Source organism: Haliotis asinina, chromosome 1 (assembly GCF_037392515.1).
Source record: "Haliotis asinina isolate JCU_RB_2024 chromosome 1, JCU_Hal_asi_v2, whole genome shotgun sequence".
Lineage (NCBI taxonomy): Eukaryota > Metazoa > Mollusca > Gastropoda > Lepetellida > Haliotidae > Haliotis > Haliotis asinina.
This window is the reverse complement of record NC_090280.1, coordinates 851,553-873,719: the sequence shown is the minus strand read 5'-3', so window position 1 is coordinate 873,719 and position 22,167 is coordinate 851,553. Positions and strand designations below refer to the sequence as shown.

Here is a 22,167-nt window from a genome sequence, read left to right as displayed (position 1 = left end):
CAACGGAACACACAGAACCAAGAGGACATACAGATCCAACAGAACACACAGAACCAAGAGGACATGCATAGCCCATGGAAATACAGAGCCAACGGAACACAGAGGCAACAAGACACACAGAGCCACGGGGAGATACATAGCCAACAGGACACACAAATCCAACAGGACACACCCCCAACAGCAAGGTACACAAAAAGACTCTACCTGCTGTGTTACATCGAAGTGGCACGTCAAGAATATCGGTGTCGTTACGTCTGGTCAAAATACATTTCTGCTGGCTTACTCAAACACTTTGTGGGTATTTACTGAATTCTCAAATCATTAGAATTTGGACATACCAAGGCAATGAATCGTCTATATGTCGCAGACACATGTTACACACAACGTCTGTCATTCCGAGTGAGTAAGTTTAGTCTTACGTCATTTTTGTCAAAATTCGAGCAATATCACGGCGGGGTACACCAGAAATGAGTCATCACACGTTGTACCCATGCATGTGGGAATCAAACTGGGGTTTTTGGCACGGCGACAAAGCTACATTCGAAAAGTAAATCACGTATAGTTCCACATCTTAATGCGATGAAAAAAGGATATTTTTCAGGTGCAGAAAGAAATTGTGTTGAATGCTAATATTTAAATAAAAGATAAGTATGTTTATGGGGCGGTTTATGTTAACGACATCAGAACATTATGAACTGACTGGGACATCCGTACAGTGCTAGAACAGCATGAAGTATGAGTGGTTTCTAATCTGTGTTATCTTACATACAGAAACTACATCTTACCTACAGAAGTGGGCGCAATTGTCTGAGTATTTAAAACATTTAACAGGAATTTAAGGTATCTACATACTATAATAGAAAAAAAAGTTATGGATATCAACTTTATTCATTTCATCAGTGTGATGTTTCGACACATATTTTTCTTACCGTTGTCACCAAGAAGCTGTATCGAAACCTCGATCTTACGAAATACAAGAAGTTGTTATTCATAAAGTGTTTCTATTATTGTGCTTCCTCACCTCTACAATGCCACTCACTGTTACCATCGAACACGACGTAGTTTAATCGTCAACAGTTCATTCATAATGCGGAAAAGTCTACATTTGACTGGACTCATCAATAAAATGGAAAATAACTATATTTACATGAAATCATTAACAAACCGGAATGTAATTATATGCAATTGAACTCACTAATAATGTTGGAATTACCTGGACTATTCAATAATGCGGAAAATTACGATATTCAACTGGACACATTAATAATGTGGAAAAAAGCTGTTTTACCTTTTGTCATTAGTACTGCCGGAAATAACGACACTGACGTCGACACATTAACAATGCGGGGTGTAACGCTATATTTATCTGGTATAACTAATCATTAAGAAAGTAGGAAATAACTTATACAGTCATGTATTTACAACACATCACTAATAAAGCGGCACATAACCATATTCAAGTGGACTCATTAAGAAAGTAGGAAATAACTGCATATTTACCTGGCCCCGTTAATGATTTCGAAATAAAGGGTTTTTTTTAATTATTTGCCTGGTTGACTTAGTTCCGGACCTGACGACACTGGCTACAGGCCTATATTACGACAGCTCCACTTGTTTTATAATGTATAACTTGCGACAGGTTTCCGCTCTGTTTCAGTTGGACCAAACTGCATGGGTGACCCCGACTAACTTCTATATTGTGTCTCCACTCAACCATGACAATGAACCTAACTGCCCGGAGACTCGCGTCAATTCAGTACTCTCCTGATTAAAAGTGTTTCAATGACAGCTTTCTTTTTAATTCAACAGCAAACTGCATTATTAACTAACGTCTCCGTTTGGATGCACACATATCCATATTAAACATATTTACGTTTCCATGGCGCTAGGCACTAACACTTTTTGATATTGAGGTCAAGGACGAATACTTACTCTCCTGTTAAGAAAAGCACAAAACCGGGGAGAATATGGCGGTTGTGTATTTTGATGTACTGTGGAAAGACGACGGTTCCCATGCCACACAGCTGTAACACACGCAATATCTGCTTTCAACAAACGAGCGACATCTCCGTGGACGACTGTGAGTGACAGTCAGCGATGGAGTCGCCTGCAATGGAGGTAGGTCTTCCATTGACGGATCGCGTTGTGTGAAGAGAGGGACTTGTTCAGTACCGGTCGTGCTTGTCTATCTCGTTTTGGTAACGAACAACGCCGTAGTGTGGCAGGGCAGATATAGAGCACCTGTTGACGGGGCACATGGACCCTGGCAACTTTGTTAGTGACAATGCACAGTGCTCATTTCAGTCAAATGGGGACACGCACTCACAGTAAACACACACGCACGCGCACGCACGCACACGCACGCACAGGGGATTCTGCATTGATATATATTCATATAGTGATATAGAGGGAATATGTAGTGTTTTGGTTCTAAGAATTATTCAGCTGTAATCTGGTGTTATGTCCTACAAAGTGGCAGTAACAGTGAAGTGATGACTAGCAGTCATTTCTGTTACCTGACCTCTTCTCATCTGACAGGTTATTGACATCCACACTTGACTAGCATGATCCGTCAGTGATAGGGGACTAACAGAGGTGGTCCCATTCACTGTCCTGATGCAAGTGACACAGGGAAAATGGTGTTAATTTTCTAGCATCCAGCTGTGTAATCATTACTTACAATGGCTCAATATGCTTAGAATATTCAGGGGAAAGAGTATCACAAAAAGAAATATATCAAATTGAAAATAGATACAATGCAATCATTTAATGATTCGTAAGAAACTGTCAAAGTTTCCATGCAGCATGACGCCATGACTGACGCAAAATCACGCAGAACGACAACGGTACTTATCAGCATTTCTGGCTTCTTCCGTCATGTACACTGTAAATGATAGAAACATAACAATACACAGATAGTCAGAATAATTCTGATTACTTACATCTCACATTTATGTACAAAAGATCCCTGAATCAAGGAAAAAGTCCTCACAAAATCCTGTTTACCCTTGTCAGCGAAGCCACCATTTTGAAAGAAATCGGTCATCTGTAGTGATGTCACACATCAACATTGTTGCACATGTTAGGCAATTTCTTTGGGGTGAAGTTCGGTGGACCAAGAGTAAACACAATGGCCATATTATTCCGATTGCACTTTCAGTTTTCTGATGTATATTTTGCGTATTTCGACCAGGTGCAAGTTTGTCAAAAATGTTTTGAAACATATTTTGATAGCACGATATCCAACTCAATATTTATACAAAAACTGCTAAGGAATATGTAACAGGTCAGGTCTTAATTTGGACAAACTTTACATCCATAATCTAATAGTTCTCTCTTTTTACCTTGCATTACATACCTATGAAGAGAAATAACATAATCATAAGAAGAAATGTTTATATCCTAAATGAATATTCATTAACGCCAAATTGATGCCAGGCAGGTGCGCGTGTTGCTCACAATAAGATACATACTAAAGCCATCTACTTGTTGATATATTCAGGACATTGTTTCAGTGGTAAAAACATTCGGTTTTCATTATGTCTAAAGGGTGTTGAATTCTGAGATAGAAGCCGAGACCTTTGACGTATTCAATGGAAATTAGGTGAGATACTAATCAGCAAAGCAGTGTCATCTTTTTCTGACGTCACAAAATGCACAAAACATGCCATGACGTCAACTAAAATGTTGCATTATTTTCAGTTATGTATGTTATTATATTTTGAGATGTGTCTGTTACTCAAAATTAATCAAAATACAACTACACAAACAGGAGAATATGGGAATCTAAGAACTAAGTTATGTATTGGATATTGCCATCCAAATCGCTTTCTCGTGTAGTAGATTGCTATCTACCAAAAGGTATCCGCTCACATTTGGGAACTTTGCATTGGAATAACTTGTTTCACTATGTACAAAACATAACGAAAATATACTGTCCGTATTCACAGCGAATTCTCTCCATGTGATCTGAGTTACATTGACCTGATGTAAAGCAAAGCGGAGTGATGCCCCCTTATCTTTATATGTGCATCAGCCCCCTGCCGATGTTTGATGTCATAGAAGAGAATCCATTTTTGACATTTATTGGGGGCCATTTTTAATTTTGAGCATATAATGTTGTGCATTAGCACATAAATCCATTTCATATACACTTATGTCGTTCTGACATCAGGTTGTATTTTCTTTGCTCACACTTTTCGTAAAGATGATAAATTTTTTTAAAAATCGTAGCAGAGTGCTTTTACTGGTACAAAAATGGAGAAATTTATTGAATTTTAACGCACACAAAAGTTTTGGACAACATTTAGCAGTATCTATTTCTCAAATCCCTGAGTTTGTCACAGTTATATTTATACTAACAGATAGGAAATTAAATATTCTACTTTTCTGTGTAATTGTATAGCCATATGAAGATCCAGCATCACTCTAGCGCAATTCCCGCACAACGTTCACTTTTCAAACTTTACGAAAATGTGCGCCTGAAACAAAAGGTTGGAGTCCAATTTAAAGTTGCCCTAAGGTTGTTTTGTACAACGGGTGTATCTATTTCTTAAGGTGATCGTAACTCTAACCGTAATGTTTAAGGTTGATCTTAGCTAAGGTTGTTTTGAACACTGGAACACAGGGACAGAATAGTGTGTGATGGAGATTCGGACAATCTAAGGAAGACTTTGCTGAAAGAAAGTGCTTTAACTTAGATAAAGCTGTTACCACATGCACCCTTAATGAAATCTCAGCAAAATCTTAATGAACTCATCAGCAGAGGTGGATGCTATACACAGTACCAGAAGTGGAAGAAGAAAACTCCATAAATCTCCTCCTGCATGCAGGAACTGTACATTCTCACATCCATCTGGATGTTGCCCAGCACATGGCAAGCTATCTTACAACTGTATCAAAATGAAGCACTTTGCAAGCGTTAGTAAAGCTCCACACAGTGATGATCAGAAACAAACCCCTACAAGAAACTGGGACAGAGTACACGAAAAGCAAACAAATCACAAGGCTAAAGAAACAGTTCATGACACTGAGGAAGAATATGATGAAGCCTCTGATAGTGATGCTGACAACTCTCTACTCATAGATTCCCTAGACGTGGATGGCATATAGGAGTGACTGCTGGAAGCAATGCTACTGTACAGGCAAACAATGAGGAAATATGGCTTGAATTTGACTCAGGTGCCTTCCAGTTCCACTATCCTGGATCAAGAAACTGAGAGACAAAGAGAAAATCAACAAGCACTACATAGTAACATTGGTCAGCTATGGAGGGAGTTCCTTGAAAACACTAGGAAGGACCAAAATCAAGGGTAGATTCAATAGATTCAAGGACAAAGAAGAGCTGCTAACCTTTCATGTTATAGAACAACTGCTCAAACCAATTGTTTGATTACATGACAGTGCTACTGAGCTACACTCCTTCGATGAGAATGTATACAGTATGTGTGAACTAGCGATGAAGAACACACAAAACTATGAACCACTGACCAGATTATGTAGGGATACCCCACTCACTTTGACGGAAAACTGGGGAACTTACCTGTACAGTACAGTGCTGAGCTTGCCCCGACATAGTACCTGTGATTAGGGCACCAAGGTGCATTCCAGTGGAAAAGCAGGACAAAGTCAAACTGGAGTTAGACTCAATGGTGGAACAAGGAGTGATCACACCAATGACCGACCGAACCAACAGACTGGGTCTGTTCTATGGTGATAGCAAAGAAGAAAAACACAGACAAAATATGGATTTGCAGTGATCCAGTAGACCTGAACAAGCCTTTAAAGCAACAGCACTACAACATGAGGACAGTGGAAGAAATCATAGAGAGAATGCCCAAGGTGAAATTCTTCACCTAGCTAGATGCATCGCAGGGATTCTAGCAGATTCCATTATCACAAGCAACGCTGCTGTTGAGGACATTCAATACCCCATATGGAAGTTACAGATACCTAACGATGCCGTTTAGCATCACTTCAGCCAAGTCTTTGAATGTCATTTAGAAGTGTAAATACATAAGAATGAAGATTTTATGGATATCAACTTCTTTATGAGAGAACACAACGTTTCGGAGTTAATGCTTACTCCTTCATCAGGTGATTGAGAAAGGGATACAGAGGTGTATTATATATACAGGTAAAACAATAACAAAGTAACAAGTGGAATGAGTTAACGAAAGCTAGTATAAACAAGCACTTGATAGGAAGCCGATAGTTAAGATAACAATGATGGAAGCCAACGGTAATGCATTTGATTGGATATGTTTACATAACATGATTGGGGATAAGGATGGAAGCCAATGGTGATACATTACGCATGATAGGATGATGTACATAACACACGATAGGGGGTGAGCATGTTTACATGAGGGTTGGTGATGTACAAACATAAGTATGTACTCGGGTAGATAGGCTATACATTCTATCTATGTAATTCATGTATAGCCTATCTACCCGAGTACATACTTATGTTTGTACATCACCAACCCTCATGTAAACATGCTCACCCCCTATCGTGTGTTATGTACATCATCCTATCATGCGTAATGTATCACCATTGGCTTCCATCCTTATCCCCAATCATGTTATGTAAACATATCCAATCAAATGCATTACCGTTGGCTTCCATCATTGTTATCTTAACTATCGGCTTCCTATCAAGTGCTTGTTTATACTAGCTTTCGTTAACTCATTCCACTTGTTACTTTGTTATTGTTTTACCTGTATATATAATACACCTCTGTATCCCTTTCTCAATCACCTGATGAAGGAGTAAGCATTAACTCCGAAACGTTGTGTTCTCTCATAAAGAAGTTGATATCCATAAAATCTTCATTCTTAATCACTTCAGCCAGTGAAAAGTTTCAGAAACACTTGGACAGGTTTACTACATGAAGGTATAATGGACAGTCGACTGATCAAGGGCGAAACAGAGAGCAACATGATAACAATGTCATCAGAGTTCTCAACAAAATGGAAGAAATAGGTCTGAAACTGAACCTGGACATATTCTACTTCAAAGAAGAGGAAGTGAACTTCTTTGGTCACTTACTGACAGCTGAAGGGGTCAGACCTGAGGGATTGACGTCACTGGGTAGATTCCAAGGAATGGTCACTTACTGACAGCTGAAGGAGTCAGACCTGAGGGATTGCTGTCACTGGGTAGATTCCAAGGAATGGTTACTTACCTGGCAAAGTTCATTCCCCATCTTAGTGAGCTGGCAGAGCCACTGAGTGAGCTCTTACAGAAAGAGACTACATAGGAGTGGTCCTCCAGATGCAGGACGTCAACCGAAGCAATAAAGAAAGAAATCAGTAACTCAGCAACAAGTTCTGTGATGTTACAAAGCCTGTCACTCTAACACGTGATGCCTCGAAGAGTAGATTGGGTGCAGCAGTAATTTAGGAAGGACATACAATAGCACATGCATTCAAATCCATATGAAATTTCAAACAAACTATGCTCAAAATCGACAATGAGTTATTAGCAATAATCTTCGCCTGTGAGAAGTTTCATGACTACATTTGTGGTAAAGGAGTTACAGTTGAAACAGACCATAAACCACTCATTACCATTTGCAGGAAACCACTGTTTGCAGTGCCAGCAAGACTACAATGCATGCTTCTAAAACTACAGCAGTATTCCATTGATCTGGTATGCAAGAGAGAGAAGGACTTCACAATTGCTGACACACTCTCACGAGGATACTTAGAAGACACCTCTAACAATGAAGAAGAGTTTGAGGTGTTGACAGAACAGCGAACAGAGCAGTTGCAAAGGGAAACAGCATAAGATCCACTTATGCAACTGTTAAGCAATGACATGTACCAAGGATGGCTAGCATACAAGAAAGAAGCACACACAGATGTGGAACCATATCACACATTCAGGGACGAACTTGCCAAATACTCAGAGATTATATACAAAGGCCAGGAGATTGTTGTGTCTCCAAATCTGAGGAGCGAGTACATGGAACAGATACACAAAGGCCACATCTCAGCCCAAGTATCTAACAAGAGGGCTAGAGAGTTGCTACTCTGGCCACAAATGAACAATGATATAGAGAGACTTACAACACTGTGCCAGATTTGCAATAGCAGCAAAACCCACCAACAGAAAGAGCCACTGAAACAACACAGTGTACCAGAGAGATCCTGACAAGGTGTAGCAACAAACCTTTTGACATTAAAAGGGAAGAATCATCTGGTGCTGGTAGGCGCTTACCCTGGACGGTACGAGATCAACTCGCTTGACAGCACAGCTTCAACCATGCACATCAAGAAACTGAAAAGTCACTTTACTCGTATCCCAAATATAAATTACCCAGGCAATGGCCCACAATACAACTCCACAGAATTCTCAGAATTTGTATCAACCTGGGGCTTCAAACACAAAACCAGCAGTCCTAATTACCCACAAAGCAACAAACTCGCAGAACGTGCAGTCACATCAGCCAAACCCTTCTAGAGAAGAGTGACATGGACAGAACCGACCCTCATCTAGCAATACTGAACCAGTGCAACACACCTATAGATCCAATTTTGGGGGCCCCGACTCCCCGACTCAACGAATGATGGTGAGGCGTACTAAGACACAGCTCCTCATCTCAACAAAACTCCTTGAACCCACTCTCAAGGATCCTTGAACCCTCTCTGAAGGACCCTTGAACCCTCTCTCAAGGGAGGGTGAACCACCACCTGTGACAACATCCATCAAGATACCACTGATGAAATCTCCAATCTCAATGTCACCAGTGTCCCACACAGACAACACATCCCCAACAGCAGCACAACATATGCTGACAAAAACGAGGAGAGGAAGAATCATGTGTTCAACATTCCAGTGAACATGCTAATGAAGAGTTTGATTTGAACTTTAAAGTTTATCTTCGTTCCTATCATAAATTGTGCTCAGTGCTAAACATAATGAACTGTAAAAGCAATTCGAGTAATATGACCTGAAGGACATTAACAGTCTGATTCCATAAACTCACCATTTCCACTAGTGTAGTCTGAACAGAACTTTGCAGATAACTGTGAACATCAGCAAGTGCTAAATTCAAGCATCACTGCAAGCTTCATCAGTTTTCTTACAGCCCTCTTGCAGCATGATAATCTGTTCATCCCTAACAGCATCATAAGTCTCTTATAAAGACATGGAGATGTAGAATCCATATTCCTTGCAAATAACGTTTTGTATTAATACATGTCAAGTTTTAGTAGGCACCGGGTCTAACACTCGTCTGCCCAGCATGGCCACATTCAGCAGCAGGCCACAATGTATAACCTGAAAGTATTAAACAAGGTTGATTAACCCACGTAGCATGTATCAGTCTTACAATGGAGGTGCAGATGATATGGTGACATGAAAATGATATCTATAGTGACATGGAGATCATATGGTGACATGGAAATGACATATAGTGACATGGAGATGATATGGTGACATGGAAATGACATATATAGTCACATGGAGATGATATGACATGGAGGTGACATATATAGTTACATGGAGATGATATGGTGACATGGAAGTGACATATATAGTGACATGGAGGTGACATATATAGTTACATGGAGATGATATGGTGACATGGAAGTGACATATATAGTGACATGGAGGTGACATATATAGTGACATGGAGATGATATGGTGATATGGAAGTGACATATATAGTGACATGGAGATGATATGGTGACATGGAGGTGACATATATAGTGATATGGAGGTGACATATATAGTGACATGGAGATGATATGGTGATATGGAAGTGACATATATAGTGATATGGAGGTGATATGGTGACATAGAGATGACATATGTAGTGACATGGAGATGATATGGTGATATGGAAGTGACATATATAGTGACATGGAGATGATATGGTGATATGGAAGTGACATATATAGTGACATGGAGATGATATGGTGACATGGAGGTGACATATATAGTGATATGGAGGTGACATATATAGTGACATGGAGATGATATGGTGATATGGAAGTGACATATATAGTGACATGGAGATGATATGGTGACATGGAGGTGACATATATAGTGATATGGAGGTGACATATATAGTGACATGGAGATGATATGGTGATATGGAAGTGACATATATAGTGACATGGAGATGATATGGTGACATGGAGGTGACATATATAGTGACATGGAGATGATATGGTGACATGGACGTGACATATATAGTGACATGGAGGTGATATGGTGACATGGACGTGACATATATAGTGACATGGAGGTGATATGGTGACATGGACGTGACATATATAGTGACATGGAGGTGATATGGTGACATGGAGGTGACATATATAGTGATATGGAGGTGACATATATAGTGACATGGAGATGATATGGTGATATGGAAGTGACATATATAGTGACATGGAGATGATATGGTGACATGGAGGTGACATATATAGTGACATGGAGATGATATGGTGACATGGACGTGACATATATAGTGACATGGAGGTGATATGGTGACATAGAGATGACATATATAGTGACACGGGGATGATATGGTGACATGGAAGTGACATATGTAGTGACATGGAGATGATATGACATGGAGGTGACATATATAGTTACATGGAGATGATATGGTGACATGGAAGTGACATATATAGTGACATGGAGGTGACATATATAGTGACATGGAGATGATATGGTGATATGGAAGTGACATATATAGTGACATGGAGATGATATGGTGACATGGAGGTGACATATATAGTGATATGGAGGTGACATATATAGTGACATGGAGATGATATGGTGACATGGACGTGACATATATAGTGACACAGATAATATGGTGACATGGAAGTGACATATGTAGTGACATGGAGGTGACATATATAGTTACATGGAAATAATATGGTGACGTGGAAGTGACATATATAGTGACACAGAGGTGATATGGTGACATGGAAGTGACATATATAGTGACATGGAGATGATATGGTGACATGGAAGTGACATATATGGTGACATGGAGGTGACATATATAGTGACATGGAGGTGACATATATACTCTTCAAAAGAAAGAAGCGGAACTTCAGTTTTTTAGTTTATGATTAAAAAATATTTGGGAGATTAACAGAGACAATCAATGTTTATATGATAATATTGAATGTTTTGAGAATGCATCACCATTTTGCACTTCCTTACAACCATAGCTATTTGGTATGCAGCTGCTTTTGAAAGATGAGTGGTGTATGGCATGTAATTTGTAAAAAACGACTAGAAACAAACATTAACTACTGTGTGATGCAAGATGAATGTCAAAATTAGTGTTCTAAGTGATTTCTCGACCTTCATGAAAAATCCTCAAAATCAAGAATGGGACTCCATGCGCGTTTGGGGCTACTGCATTTTGCATGTGCATATCATGTGTTGTGTTTAGGGAGGTGATAGAGGGAATTGGTGATGCATTAACAAGATGTCTGTACTTGAAACGTTTCTCAGGAGGAGGTGATATATATAGGGACATGGGGGCGGTATGTATAGTGACATGAGGCTGATATACATAGTGACATGGAGGTGATATATATAGTGACATGGGGGTGGTATGTATAGTGACATGAGGTTGATATACATAGTGACATGGAGGTGATATATATAGGGACATGGGGGTGGTATGTATAGTGACATGAGGCTGATATACATAGTGACATGGAGGTGATATATATAGTGACATGGAGGTGGTATGTATAGTGACATGAGGCTGATATACATAGTGACATGGAGGTGATATATATAGTGACATGGAGGCGGTATGTATAGTGACATGAGGCTGATATACATAGTGACATGGAGGTGATATATATAGTGACATGGGGGTGGTATGTATAGTGACATGAGGCTGATATACATAGTGACATGGAGGTGATATATATAGTGACATGGGGGCGGTATGTATAGTTACATGAGGCTGATATACATAGTGACATGGAGGTGATATATATAGTGACATGGGGGCGGTATGTATAGTGACATGAGGCTGATATACATAGTGACATGGAGGTGATATGTATAGGGACATGGGGGTGGTATGTATAGTGACATGAGGCTGATATACATAGTGACATGGAGGTGATATATATAGTGACATGGGGGCGGTATGTATAGTGACATGAGGCTGATATACATAGTGACATGGAGGTGATATATATAGTGACATGGGGGTGGTATGTATAGTGACATGAGGCTGATATACATAGTGACATGGAGGTGATATATATAGTGACATGGAGGTGGTATGTATAGTGACATGAGGCTGATATACATAGTGACATGGAGGTGATATATATAGTGACATGGGGGTGGTATGTATAGTGACATGAGGTTGATATACATAGTGACATGGAGGTGATATATATAGGGACATGGGGGCGGTATGTATAGTGACATGAGGTTGATATACATAGTGACATGGAGGTGATATATATAGGGACACGGGGGCTGTATGTATAGTGACATGAGGCTGATATACATAGTGACATGGAGGTGATATACATGTACAAATAGTGACTTTCTCATTTAAAGGTGTATTGGTGTACAGAAGTCATACAAATAAAGCATGATGTATTCCCAACATTTGCACCCCAGCAGAGATAGCCTTTATGACCGATATATTTGCATGCAAAGTCATTATACGGCTCCCTTTCTTGGACACTGTGGCATGAATGAAAGGTAGCGGTAGTGTGAGCTTGTTTGTTTGTCTAGTTGGGATGTATTCCCAATCAACTTAACACTCCTGATAATGGATTATTGTATCAAATCAAAACATCGTGAGAATCTAATCAGGGACTTGTGTCATTGTTGAGTTGCTACTAAACTGACAAACCCCTCACCTATTCTCCATCCAGTCAGTAAAAACATTCTGATTTCTTCACTTTGGTTGTGGAGTAAATCCAGCACTTGTATATTTCTAAAAGGAAAGTATGACAAGATTACCATGTGCATTTGTCATCTCTGTGAGGAAAAATAAATGATAGACATGCAATCAATTATTTTTTTTAGTTTTCTTTCATCTCTTTCATTTCGTATGTGATGATATACCCATCCTAGATGTGTCGATATTCAGATACGTCAATATTTTGTCTTTGTCCCGTAAATTTTGAGACAACAATGTTTGACTGTATATTGTATTCAGGTAGAAGTATTTTAACATAACACATCTTCCCGGTAAGGTACCTGGAAACTGGAGTCCAAATTAGCCGGGTTTGACCTAGATATGAATGTTGTTAATGTTGTGTGGTATACTGTTACAGATTCATCTATCTGGTGTGTGGCATACTGTTACAGATTCATCTATCTGGTGTGTGGTATACTGTTACAGATTCATCTATCTGGTGTGTGGCATACTGTTACAGATTCATCTATCTGGTGTGTGGCATACTGTTACAGATTCATCTATCTGGTGTGTGGTATACTGTTACAGATTCATCTATCTGGTGTGTGGTATACTGTCACAGATTCATCTATCTGGTGTGTGGCATACTGTCACAGATTAATCTATCTGGTGTGTGGTATACTATCACAGATTCATCTATCTGGTGTGTGGCATACTGTCACAGATTCATCTATCTGGTGTGTGGTATACTGTTACAGATTCATCTATCTGGTGTGTGGTATACTGTCACAGATTCATCTATCTGGTGTGTGGCATACTGTTACAGATTCATCTATCTGGTGTGTGGCGTACTGTTACAGATTCATCTATCTGGTGTGTGGTATACTGTTACAGATTCATCTATCTGGTGTGTGGCATACTGTCACAGATTCATCTATCTGGTGTGTGGTATGCTGTTACAGATTCATCTATCTGGTGTGTGGCATGCTGTCACAGATTCATCTATCTGGTGTGTGGTATACTGTTACAGATTCATCTATCTGGTGTGTGGCATACTGTCACAGACTCATCTATCTGGTGTGTGGTATACTGTCACAGATTCATCTATCTGGTGTGTGGTATACTGTCACAGATTAATCTATCTGGTGTGTGGCATACTGTCACAGATTCATCTATCTGGTGTGTGGTATACTGTTACAGATTCATCTATCTGGTGTGTGGCATACTGTTACAGATTCATCTGTCTGGTGTGTGGCATACTGTCACAGATTCATCTATCTGGTGTGTGGCATACTGTTACAGATTCATCTATCTGGTGTGTGGCGTACTGTCACAGATTAATCTATCTGGTGTGTGGCATACTGTTACAGATTCATCTATCTGGTGTGTGGCATACTGTCACAGATTCATCTATCTGGTGTGTGGTATACTGTCACAGATTCATCTATCTGGTGTGTGGTATACTGTCACAGATTCATCTATCTGGTGTGTGGTATACTGTCACAGATTCATCTATCTGGTGTGTGGCATACTGTTACAGATTCATCTATCTGGTGTGTGGCATACTGTCACAGATTCATCTATCTGGTGTGTGGTATACTGTCACAGATTCATCTATCAGATTCATCTATCTGGTGTGTGGTATACTGTCACAGATTCATCTATCTGGTGTGTGGCATACTGTTACAGATTCATCTATCTGGTGTGTGGCATACTGTCACAGATTCATCTATCTGGTGTGTGGTATACTGTCACAGATTCATCTATCAGATTCATCTATCTGGTGTGTGGTATACTGTCACAGATTCATCTATCTGGTGTGTGGTATACTGTTACAGATTCATCTATCTGGTGTGTGGCATACTGTCACAGATTCATCTATCTGGTGTGTGGCATACTGTCACAGATTCATCTATCTGGTGTGTGGTATACTGTTGCAGATTCATCTATCAGATTCATCTATCTGGTGTGTGGTATACTGTCACAGATTCATCTATCTGGTGTGTGGTATACTGTTACAGATTCATCTATCTGGTGTGTGGCATACTGTTGACAGATTCATCTATCTGGTGTGTGGCATACTGTCACAGATTCATCTATCTGGTGTGTGGTATACTGTCACAGATTCATCTGTCTGGTGTGTGGCATACTGTCACAGATTCATCTATCTGGTGTGTGGCATACTGTTACAGATTCATCTATCTGGTGTGTGGCATACTGTCACAGATTCATCTATCTGGTGTGTGGTATACTGTTACAGATTCATCTATCAGATTCATCTATCTGGTGTGTGGTATACTGTCACAGATTCATCTATCTGGTGTGTGGCATACTGTTACAGATTCATCTATCTGGTGTGTGGCATACTGTCACAGATTCATCTATCTGGTGTGTGGTATACTGTCACAGATTCATCTATCAGATTCATCTATCTGGTGTGTGGTATACTGTCACAGATTCATCTATCTGGTGTGTGGTATACTGTTACAGATTCATCTATCTGGTGTGTGGCATACTGTCACAGATTCATCTATCTGGTGTGTGGCATACTGTCACAGATTCATCTATCTGGTGTGTGGTATACTGTTGCAGATTCATCTATCAGATTCATCTATCTGGTGTGTGGTATACTGTCACAGATTCATCTATCTGGTGTGTGGTATACTGTTACAGATTCATCTATCTGGTGTGTGGCATACTGTCACAGATTCATCTATCTGGTGTGTGGCATACTGTCACAGATTCATCTATCTGGTGTGTGGTATACTGTCACAGATTCATCTGTCTGGTGTGTGGCATACTGTCACAGATTCATCTATCTGGTGTGTGGCATACTGTTACAGATTCATCTGTCTGGTGTGTGGCGTACTGTTACAGATTCATCTATCTGGTGTGTGGTATACTGTTACAGATTCATCTATGTGGTGTTTGGCGTACTGTTACAGATTCATCTATCTGGTGTGTGGCATACTGTTACAGATTCATCTATCTGGTGTGTGGCATACTGTTACAGATTCATCTATCTGGTGTGTGGCGTACTGTTACAGATTCATCTATCTGGTGTGTGGCATACTGTTACAGATTCATCTGTCTGGTGTGTGGCATACTGTTACAGATTCATCTATCTGGTGTGTGGTATACTGTCACAGATTCATCTATCTGGTGTGTGGCGTACTGTTACAGATTCATCTATCTGGTGTGTGGTATACTGTCACAGATTCATCTATCTGGTGTGTGGCGTACTGTTACAGATTCATCTATCTGGTGTGTGGTATGCTGTTACAGATTCATCTATCTGGTGTGTGGTATACTGTTACAGATTCATCTATCTGGTGTGTGGCATACTGTTACAGATTCATCTATCTGGTGTGTGGCATACTGTTACAGATTCATCTATCTGGTGTGTGGTATACTGTTACAGATTCATCTATCTGGTGTGTGGCGTACTGTTACAGATTCATCTATCTGGTGTGTGGCATACTGTTACAGATTCATCTATCTGGTGTGTGGCATACTGTCACAGATTCATCTATCTGGTGTGTGGCATACTGTTACAGATTCATCTATCTGGTGTGTGGCATACTGTCACAGATTCATCTATCTGGTGTGTGGCATACTGTTACAGATTCATCTATCTGGTGTGTGGCATACTGTCACAGATTCATCTATCTGGTGTGTGGCATACTGTTACAGATTCATCTATCTGGTGTGTGGTATACTGTTACAGATTCATCTATCTGGTGTGTGGCGTACTGTTACAGATTCATCTATCTGGTGTGTGGCATACTGTTACAGATTCATCTATCTGGTGTGTGGCATACTGTCACAGATTCATCTATCTGGTGTGTGGCATACTGTTACAGATTCATCTATCTGGTGTGTGGCATACTGTTACAGATTCATCTATCTGGTGTGTGGCGTACTGTTACAGATTCATCTATCTGGTGTGTGGCATACTGTCACAGATTCATCTATCTGGTGTGTGGCATACTGTTACAGATTCATCTATCTGGTGTGTGGCATACTGTCACAGATTCATCTATCTGGTGTGTGGTATACTGTCACAGATTCATCTATCTGGTGTGTGGCATACTGTCACAGATTCATCTATCTGGTGTGTGGTATACTGTTACAGATTCATCTATCTGGTGTGTCTGTCACTGTTTTCTCATAGAATAATATATCTTTTTGGAGTATTTAATTTCATTAACAATGTTTCTCAGTATGGAGATACAGTTGTCTTTCTTCTGTTACTGTACTAGCTGCTACCAGTATTGATTATCTACAAATAGTACCTGAATCATGATGTATGTTTCCCCAGAAACAAATCTAACCTAGAAATAATTCATTCAGCTGTACACAACTTCCTTGTAGTGTACCAACCGAGCACCTCAAATCTGAGGTTTCTATCACCTGCAGAAACTAAATCCTTCACATACATTGAATAACTCTGAATAAAGAATTTGCCATGACTGCTGTGGCATCAATTTATTTCTATTCACTACACCAAATGCTTTCTTCCTTGGTGACTGTGAGGGTTTCTGTGTGAGGCAGGGCTACTCTCTGTGCCCAATGATCTGCCCCTTACACACACCTGATGATCAGTTTGATCTGAATTCCATCACTGTCTTAGAATAACCGTGCTGCTCCACTGCTGCTACAACCTTTCCCTTGTTGCCATGGTAACCTCATAGCATGTACCTCTTGCCCTCTTCTTTCATCAATGAGCAGTGAGTACATGGCTCAGTGAGCACCAAGTGCATTATAACTTTGTACTGATAGCCTTGCTGCTCTATTAGGCTCAACGCTGATGTCATATCCCTTGCTATACAGGGACATATCTCTACGCTGCTATACAGGGACATATCTCTACACTCTGCTATACAGGGACATATCTCTACACTGCTGTACAGGGACATATCTCTACACTCTGCTGTACAGGGACATATCTCTACACTCTACTGTACAGGGACATATCTCTACACTCTGCTATACAATGACATATCTCTACACTCTGCTGTACAGGGACGTATCACTAAGCTCTGCTATACATCAATGTAACACTACACTCTGCTATACAGGGACATATCTCTACGCTCTGTTATACAGGGACATATCTCTACACTCTGCTATACAGGGACATATCTGTACAGTCCGCTATACAAGGACATATCACTACATTCTGCTATACAGGAACATATCTCTACCCTCTGCTATACAGGGACGTATCACTACACTGCTATACAGAGACATATCTCTACACTCTGCTGTACAGGGACATATCTCTACACTCTGCTATACAGGGACGTAACACTACACTCTGCTATACAGGGACATTACTCTACACTCTTCTGTACAGGGACATATCTCTACACTCTGCTGTACAGGAACGTATCACTACTCTCTGCTATACATCAATGTAACACTACACTCTGCTATACAGGGACATATCTCTACATTCTGTTATACAGGGACATATCTCTACGCTCTGTTATACAGGGACGTATCACTACACTGCTATACAGAGACATCTCTCTACAAACATATGTAGTACAGTCAGTATGTGACTATACCTCAGAAATACTGCTACACAAATGGTTTCAGTGTTTTCAACATGTTTAAGTAATAACTAATGAGCACTAAAACGTCCTCACTTGAAATGTGATGCTAAGGTCCTATTTTGGGAGGTAAGAAGTTGAATAAGTGACATTTTCATTGAATAATTTTTTAAGAACTCATTTTGAGACAAACAATTACCTTTTTATGTATATTTTTGAGAGAACACAAAGTACTACCAATTGAATGAGTTAGAAAGGTCAAATAATGTAATGCAAAGTCGTATTTTGGGGTAAAAATGTTACAACTAACGGGATCGGGTGGTCAGGCTTGCTGACGTCATTTGTATCCCAATTGCATAGATCAATATCATGCTGTTGATCACTGGATTGTATTAACTCAATATTGACAGACCACCGCCTTTTAGCTCAGTACAGTGTACGAGTTAATGATTTTTGCATTTTTGCGAAAAAGGTATGTTTTTCATAAAAAATATGTGCTATATGTCCAGGTTATGTCAATCAATATGAAGCTATTTTCAGGCAAATTTCAGTTTGCTTTGTAAAAGTTGCTGAGATTTCAAATCAGATGAAAGAATTGTAGCTGCACTATAAATAGTTGCAAGGGCTCACTCAATTCTGCTCACATAATATAAAGTTGCCAGTTCAAGATAAGAGAGAAGAAGTTTTCTTTTTCAATCACCGTTTGAAATTGTTTTTAAATGGACAGCATAGAAATTATAAACGGTATCATATTTTCCTGATCTTTTATTCCGGTATATGTTTCTTCAAGTTCTGTTAAATCTTGGAACAGAATATCTTATTAATCACCTTGGTGAGTAGTGGGGCACAAGCACAGTGCATAGCTCTGTTGGCTGATAATGGGAGCTGAATCATCTCAGTCCTCCTTATCATCCCTTTTAATTGTAGCATTTACCTGTCTTTTAAATCCATTAATGACTTTATCTATTAGGCTAACTATACCCTCTTCTACTTTGAGTATTGTAAAAGATAGACACTTTTCTTCCCATTCTACGCCTCCTATATGTTCGAAAAACAAGAGGAGATAATTCTCATTTTCTAAATTTCTGGGGGCCAGAGTGACAGAAATCCATGAGTGAGTGAGTGAGTGAGTTTAGTTTTACGTCGCACTTAGCAATATTCCAGCTATATGGCGACGGTCTGTAAATAATCGAGTCTGGACCAGACAATCCAGTGATCAACAACATGAGCATCGATCTGTGCAATGGGGAACCGATGACATGTGTCAACCAAGTCAGCGAGTCTGACCACTCGATCCCGTTAGTTAGAAATGCCATGTCATATTTGATTTTCAATTTCAGTTAACTGTTTTATACACTTCATTTGTCTATTTGTGTAATATTTCATACCATTTTCTGGACTTACTTTGATTAGGAAAAATATTGTTGAAAAATACTATTTTGTCGTAGTTTTTGCCCACAGAAACCACTTAGCATCAACATCCAAGGGAGGAATTTTTTACTTTTGTAAATGATATGCAATATGAACACAAAACCATTTCTGTAACAATTTTTTTTAGGTTCAGTGATTTTTTTCCACTAATTTGACTGGACTAATGGGTTCCAGTATTGAAATGTAGACCTTCCGGGGTTAATTATGTAAGGAAAATAGGTGTACATATATGCATAGATAATGTGTCTTCCTTGATCTTAGATTTCCATATGAATGTCTTAATTAAATAGAATGTAGAATAGAATTAATGGAATAGATGAAAATAAAAGGTTTTGTTTTGAAAGTAATGAAGATTTCAGTATTACATTTCTCCCTATTGAATTTGGAATAAGTATTTCAATTGATCATAGATTCTTTTTTTTTCCTATATTCTTATGTTTTTCTTCATGATTCAATATAATGTTCTCCTGAAGGTCATCATCGAATGTTTATATCCGGATTGTGTTAATCAGGTTTGTTGCTTGAACCATGGTTCTGTTAACCAGACTTCCTGTTGTTAACTTGGTTTTCAAATATTCCTCTACATGCATCAGAAGCTGCTATATTTGTTATGTTTTTTCTACTGAGAACATGGCAGGTGATGGTGGAGTTCAGGTAATGATTCTGACAGGAAGTAAGACACAATGTAATTACATTTCACTGGATACAGAGATGGAGTTGCTTGTGGCTGGTGCTGGATGAATATGCTGACATTCCAAAACAGTTATAAGTGACCAATACCATTGTTGTATGTGGTAACAAGGCGACCCTTGTGTAACCTTGTCACAGTAGAACACGTTATGATGCATGTATCGTATGTGACTTGTCTTCACAGGAAGCTTCCTCATCATATTCTTCTTCATTTTATACACATAATGGAATTTAGGAACTATTTTTCTGGTTTCCGTGACAGTGAACATTCATTCCACATTTTCAATTGAAGCTTCTGGGAGCAGCCAATAGGAATGGATTACTTATCTACAGTTGTCACATCATCACCTGGTCCTCACTCATGTATTCTTATCTTTTGTTGTTTTTGTAATTCAGAACTAAGAAGGGGAAGGTTCTTTTCATTGATGGTAAAATTGCCCCACTGACATGGGGACGGTTCTTGTTACTGATGGTAACATTCTCCCACTGTCATGGGGAAGGTTTTCGTTACCAATGGTAACATTGTCCCACTGTCTTGGGGAAGGTTCTTGTTACTGATGGTAAAACTGCCCACTGTCATGGGGAAGGTTTTTCTTACCAATGGTAACATTGTCCCACTGTCATTAGGAAGGTTCTCATTACCAATGGTAACATTGTCCCACTGACACGGGGAAGGTTCTTCTTACCAATGGTAACAGTGTCCCACTGACATGGGGGAAGGTTCCTCTTACCAATGGTAACATTGTCCCACTGACATGGGGAAGGTTCTAGTTACTGATGGTAAAACTGCCCCACTGACATTGGGAAAGTATTAGTTACTGAAGGTAACATTGCCCCACTGACATGGGGAAGGTTCTCGTTACTGATGGTAACATTGTCCCACTGTCATGTGAAAGATTCTAGTTACTGATGGTAACATTGCCCCACTCAATTGGAGAAGGTTCTAGTTACTGATGGTAACATTGCCCCACTCAATTGGAGAAGGTTCTAGTTACTGATGGTAACACTGCCCCAGTGACATGGGGAAGGTTCTTGTTACCAATGGTAACATTGTCCCACTGTCATGTGGAAGATTCTAATTACTGATGGTAACATTGTCCCACAGACATTGGGAAGGTTTTTGTTACCAATGGTAACATTGTCCCACTCACATGAGGAAGGTTCTAGTTACTGATGGTAAAACTGTCCCACTGACATGGGGACGGTTCTAGTTACCAATGGTAACATTGTCCCACTGTCATGGGGAAGGTTCTAGTTACCAATGGTAACATTGTCCCACTGACATGGGAAAGGTTCTAGTCACTGATGGCAACATTGTCCCACTGACATGAGGAAGGTTCTTGTTACTGATGGTAACATTGCCCCACTGTCATGGGAAGGTTCTCGTTACTGATGGTAACATTGCCCCACTGACATTCGGAAGGTTCTAGTTACTGATGGTAAAACTGCCCCACTGACATGTGGAAGGTTCTAGTTACCAATGGTAACATTGTCCCACTGTCATGGGGAATGTGCTTGTTACTGATGGTAACATTGCCCCACTGACATGGGGAAAGTTCTAGTTACCGATGGTAACATTGTCCCACTGTCATGGGAAAGATTCTACTTAC

General features: G+C 39.7%; 1 protein-coding gene across 1 annotated transcript in view; it reads left to right on the top strand.

The window, feature by feature from the left end:
- The first annotated feature begins 1,941 nt into the window (after positions 1–1,941).
- LOC137286186 (thyroid hormone receptor beta-like) overlaps positions 1,942–22,167 on the top strand; it is a 59,872-nt gene continuing 39,646 nt past the window's right edge. Inside the window, exon 1 of the mRNA XM_067817901.1 lies at positions 1,942–2,118. Coding sequence (XP_067674002.1) covers positions 2,098–2,118 — 21 coding nt within the window. The 5' untranslated portion in view covers positions 1,942–2,097. The remainder of the gene's footprint in view (positions 2,119–22,167) is intronic.